Genomic DNA, 5,737 nt, shown 5'->3' with positions numbered 1-5,737 from the left:
TCTCTACTAAAAATAGCAAGAAATTAATCAGACAACTAAAAATATATAGAAAAAAAATTAGCCAGGCATGGTGGTGCATGCCTGTAGTCCCAGCTATTCGGGAGGCTGAGGCAGAAGGATTGCTTGAGCCCAGGAGTTTGAGGTTGCTGTGAGCTAGACTGACACCACGGCACTCACTCTAGCCCGGGCAACAGAGCAAGAGTCTGTCTCAAAAAAAAAAAAAAATCAGCTATTTGAGCACGCTTGCAGTTCCGACTTGGGCAGTGCAAGTGCAATATATGTTATCTAAACGTTTGTACCCCTGTAAAAATTTTGGAAAAAATAATTTTAGAAAGCAAAAATAAAAAATGAGCTCTGCAACAAAGTCATTGAAAACAAGAGTAGAAACTGTATGATTCCTTTTTTATGATGTTAAAGAACAGGCAACACTAAACTATGATGATAGAAATCAAATTAGTGGTTGCCTGGGTGGGAGGATTGACTGGGAAGGAGCATGGGAAATTTTCTAGGTGTTGGAAATGTTTTACATTGCGGCCTCGGTAGTGGTTACAGGAAAACCTTGGTACCAAACTTGGTCTTGGCTGAAAGCTGCCCTGGTTAACTCTCACATGGCTTCTAAGTAGTAGCTGCCTGAACTTTCCACTTTTCCCTTTGTTGGAGGCCATATGCTGTCACGTGACATGCCTGTATCTGAGGCAGACATGGTATCTTGGACATGGCCCAGCGCTGGGGCACTCAGAAGCCTCACTCTTGCTCACATTTTTGGGGAAAAGAACACAACAGGAGAAACAAGGTCTCCTCTTGCACCTCGAAAGATCAGTCAGCATTCATACCTGGAGAATGCTGGTCTTGCAGGGCTGAAGCCAGGAAAGAGACAGCCTGGCCCGGCTCCCTTGTCCACCCCTACCCAGCACCCTCACCTGTCAATGGCAATGGCCAGCAGGGCGTTGGTGGAGATGTAGAGAGAGACCGTGCGCAGGTAGTTGACAGAGGCACAGAGCACGTGGCCGTGCTCCCAGGAGAGCTGGCGCACCACATAGTAGTCCATCTCGAAGGGGCAGCAGACGATGGCCACCAGGAAGTCGGAGATGGCCAGGTTAGCAATGAGCAGATTGGTGAGGTTGCGCAGCTTCTTATAGCGGGCGAGGGCAGTAATAAAGACAAAGTTGCCAATACCACAGACCAGCATGATGCCTGCCAGCGCCACGCCAATGACGATCTTAGCTGCAAAGAAGGTCCGTGTCTTGGTCACGTCCTCACCCTCATCCAGTGGGAGGTCGTAGTCACCATAACTGAAGTTGAAGGGGAGGGAGGAGGCGTGGTCTTGGGGTGGATCAAAGTTGGGTGCAAAACTAGTGTTTCCATTCTGGGCTGCCATGGTGAGGCCTGCAGGGCAAGAGGTGTGAGGGAGATGCAGGGGCTAAGGGGTCTGAGCGCTCCAAACTGGGGGGTCCAGACTTTCTGCTCTCACAAGGTCAGTGAGACTGGCACCCTGCCCACATCCTTGGGGAGAAGTGACTCACCATCCTGGATCTGGAAGGAGACACAACCAGTGGACAGCATGCAGAAGAATATCTGGTGGCATTCCTTGAGTTTCCCAGGCATAGGCCAATGAGACCTACTGCCAACCCCCAGAAAGAGCTACGCAGGATGCAGAGGAGAGGAGACATGAGATCTGGAAGTTGGGACACCCTCCACTGGCTGCCCAGCTGTCAGGAAGGACTGAGCATAGGATGGATTGGACTCTCCAGAGACACCTAAGAGTGTGCACCCGTGCCCTTTTCCCAGGGACCAGGGCCTGTCTGACTGCGCATCACACCTATCTTCCTGCCCCAAATGCATCAGCCCCCACAAGGGTCTTCTGGAAATTTTCTAAGGCTGTTCCCAGAAGCTAGCTCAGGGTTCTATGGCAGTCACAATGTTGCGCCACCTGTTGCCACCGGGGACAAAGAAGTGGGAGGGCTGGAACTCGGTAGGGTCTTTCCACTAAAGCAGGACAGGGCTCCTCTGTCCTGGCCAAACCATGGACTTGGAAACCACCAAATCCATTTTCACAGGGACAGACTGAGTCATCCCGGGCCACTGATTTATGCTCTCGGAGTTCCAGTCTTCCTGTAAACCCAATTCCTGCTGCCCAGTCCAGGGCCTGGCGCACAGTGGGGGCTGGATGAGGATCCTGCCCAGGGTTCTGTAGGTGGAGGGGCTGTGGTTGGGAGGGAATGCTCCTGCTGCTCTTCTGTTTTTTGGGGACCAGGTCTAGAAAGAAATGCTTTGTCTGCTTCCCCTCCCTCCCTTTTCCCTCCAGCCCCAGTTCTCCACCCAAAGTCAACCTTGACTAGGAGGCATTATGTCTTGTCACCCAGGCTTGTGTCCTATGGGAGTGGTGGCCACTCCAAAACCTGGCTTAACTGAAGTCAGCCCCCAAGGGTGAGGGGAGGAATGAGGGGTGGTCATCGAACACCCAGAAAAGCCCGAGGGGGGAACTGTCCTTCATTGCCTAAGTCCTTTATATTCTCAGTGCCTCAGTATCCCCATAGGGGAGGAAATAGTCTCGAAGTACTGAGGCTTCGGGAGACAGGGCGCTGTGGGGTACAAGGCATCACCGAGGGGCCTGAAGAAGAGCCTGGACCCCATCACCTGAGGAAGGGGGCCCTGGCCGTCCAGCTGTGTGGCCTTCCCTCCACCTCTCGGCACACCTGGAAAAGACTCCAAGTGTGGGGGCCGCGGGATACTGGTAGCAAGAAGGGGACCAAACTGGACAACGGGCTTGGTCGCCTCTGCGAGGGGAAGGCGACACCGAGGGACAGGAACTGCGCCCCAGCAAGGAACAGGAGTCAGGAGGATGGCAGGGGCACCCCAACCTGGGGCGCGCTCGCCACCTGCATGCCCGAGCGCCTCTCCGTCCCACTCGAGACCCCAGTCTCCGCAGAATGCCCAGATGGAGACCCGAGAAGCAGGAGTCCTGGCCCTCTCGGCTTCTGTGCTCCGCGGCTTCCCCGCCCCCTACCCGAAATGAGAGGGCGCGCACCGGGCTGGGGCGGGTCCCGGCCCCGTTTCGCAGGAGGTGCCACCCTCCCGGCCCAGACCACCCCGCTCCAGCAGCCCCCTCCCCAGCTCATCGACGCGTCCGCGCGCTCTCCCGAGGCGCCGCCCTGGCAGGGGCGGGAGTCGAGTCAGAAATTCAGGCTCGAGAAGCAAAGCCCGCGGGGCCGCGGGCAGGAAGAAAGCGCGGGGCGGCCGGAGGATGCGGTGCGCGGGAATTTTCCCACAGACGCCTGCTCTTTTCTGCTCTGCTTTCAGGAAGGTGCCCCCCTGCCCGCGCTCTCCCTGGCAATTTGGCGCTCGTGCCCCAGCCCAGCGACCCTCTGGCTTCCCTCGCCCGCGGCCACACGCCCCAGTCCCTGCTTACCGCCCCCGCCCGGTCCTGGAGGGCCGCAAGAGGATCTCCCGGAACCGATTCGCAAGCCAGCCCGGGCGCATCTCGAGAGTGGCAGGAGAGGCAGAGCAGCCCGAATGCCCCGCAGAAATAAGTGGGTATCCGAGGCTCTAGCCCAGGCGACGCCCCCACCGCACCTCCCGAGTCCCCGACTGCGCGCATCTGACTCCTTACTTGCCTCGGTGCCCCGTTCCCTGTGCGCTCTGCGGCGCCGGCGGCTCACGCGAGGGTCCTGGAGTGGGTGGGCGGGGACCGGGCCGCTGGGTTTTCGCCCCGGGGACCTGGACCTGCACTTACAGAGGCGCTGCGTTGCGGGGATGTCCCTTTCTTCCGAGCGCCAGCTCGCTTCCCGGCGTGTCGCGGTCTCTCTCTTCCCGCTGGAGTTGGCGCTCCGCCCCCGCAGCTCTTCCCGGCGCCTCGGACCCGGCTCAGTGCGCCCCGCCTTGCACTCGGCTCCGCCCCGGGGTCCCCAGCCTGTCTCCGAGCCCAAGCCGAGGGTGGGTGCCTGGCTCCCGCACCCCACCGCGTGCCCTCGGGCTGGCGCGCCCAGGGCGCGGGGCGCCGTAGCTCTTGCCACGCTGGTGCGGGTTCCCAGGCAGCCGAAGCTCTGGGTGTGCAGGACTGGAACTGTAACAGGAGACTGGAGGTCTAAAGGTGTTCCCCACTGTTAAGCCCCAGCAAATTAACGGCAGGTTGGAATATGGACTCTGCCTTGTCAGATCTTCCCAGTTTTCAAGAGAATCTGGAATTTGAGAACTTTATAAATACTCTTCGGGTTAGTTAAAACAAAAACCTTTTGTTGGCCAAAGACTATATAACTCAGGCTTGATACAGTCCACGGGGCTGCTGATTAAAAACTTGTGGATAAATGAACTTGAAACCTCTGTGACATTCTGTGATTCTGCCTTTCCCACTTTATGTGGAACTAACCCCATTCTCCTCCCCTTTTGGCATCTCCCGGCCATGACCAGAGACAAGAGATCCAGCTTTCTGCCTTCCTCCTGGGGAAGGGCTGCTGTTCGGCTGGTGTCGTGGATGGTCAGGACAACCTCCAGATGTGGAGGCAATAGAGCTTCTGTTGTTTAAGGAGGGGCGATGGGGTTACCAATTACATGCCCTGGACACACACTTTGGTGGAGGTTCCTTTCAGAGGCTTGGTGCATACTTACCAATTTTGGCTAAAGTCTTCTCCAGTCACGGACAACACCCACCCCTTTTTTATGGGGCAAACAGATCCTGGGTCCCTCCGCCCTCTGGTTCTTTCATGGAACCCTCTGGGATAGAGTTATGACAAGGTTGCTTTCACACAGATCTGGAAACCCATAGATGTCATTTTAATAACTTGAAGTCCTGACTATTCTTAGCAGAGTAGGAGCTTTGCCTGGGGATGGACAAGCAGTTTCCAGGGAGATGGTGGTTGTTCAGGGAATATCCCCCCCACGGAGACTCCAAGACAAAGGCTTGAGTGCAGGTGGTTGATTGGGAGGTGGTCCTGGGGACACAAGCATGATCAGGAGAATTGAGAGAGGGAAGGGAGAAGAGCTGGCACATAGCAGTGTTAACAATCAGGGCACCACTGTGGCCATCAGGAGCTCATTCCGGTTGACCCACCAATCATAAGGAGCATGCTTCGTGATTGTCCACTGCAACACAGGGAGGCTTGGACGTTCAGCCACCGATTCCTAGCCCCGCACTGATGGGCAGTTTCCCTGAGGGCCACAATTTCCCTCACTTCTGAGGTGTGCCTTTGTGTGGTGCAGAAAGACTAAGGCTACAAAGAAGAGAGGTGTCAGGGTGTCAGGCGCTGCATCTGCTGGTGAATTCGATGGGGCAGAGGAGATACGGGGCAGGTCATCGATCCTACAGCTGCTACAAGAGGGGAGCAGGGAGGCATTTCCCTGCTGACGGCGGCAAGAGTTGCACTGACATTGGTGTTCATAGACTGAACTGGGTGAGTGCGATTTTTGAGAGGGGCTGAAGACTTTGCATTATGTAGTCAGGGGCAACTTTACATGCCCATTTTGGCTCACAAAGCTGGCGAGAACTGGGGAAGTGGAGATTACTTAGGCAGATAGGATGAAAATTACTAACGGACTTCAAAGAGATTTCTCTGATTGCCAATCCAAAGTCTCTCCTTCTCTCTGAAGGAGTCTCTCCTCTCTGAAGTCTTTCTGGGTGAGAGAGACGTAGCTGAACTGCATCATAAAGCGCTGAGGAATGGGAAGAGGCGACGGGGAGGAAAGGAAGACTGCAGGCTGGAGTTGTCCCAGATCTGCAGGGGAGAGGTTATAGTAGGAACAA

General features: G+C 55.9%; 1 protein-coding gene across 1 annotated transcript in view; it reads right to left on the bottom strand.

Annotated features, from left to right (window-relative positions):
• Nucleotides 1-3,844, bottom strand: part of PROKR2 (prokineticin receptor 2) — a 25,440-nt gene extending 21,596 nt beyond the window's left edge. The window contains exons 1-2 of the mRNA XM_012639266.1: nucleotides 3,611-3,844; nucleotides 921-1,386 (exon numbers count right to left, since the gene is read on the bottom strand). Coding sequence (XP_012494720.1) covers nucleotides 921-1,378 — 458 coding nt within the window. The 5' untranslated portion in view covers nucleotides 1,379-1,386; nucleotides 3,611-3,844. The remainder of the gene's footprint in view (nucleotides 1-920; nucleotides 1,387-3,610) is intronic.
• Nucleotides 3,845-5,737: the final 1,893 nt, after the last annotated feature.

This window comes from Propithecus coquereli, unplaced genomic scaffold (genome assembly GCF_000956105.1).
Source record: "Propithecus coquereli isolate 6110/MARCELLA unplaced genomic scaffold, Pcoq_1.0 Scaffold139, whole genome shotgun sequence".
Classification (NCBI taxonomy): Eukaryota; Metazoa; Chordata; class Mammalia; order Primates; family Indriidae; genus Propithecus; species Propithecus coquereli.
The sequence above is the reverse complement of the archived record's forward strand: the minus strand, read 5'-3'. Positions and strand labels throughout refer to the sequence as shown.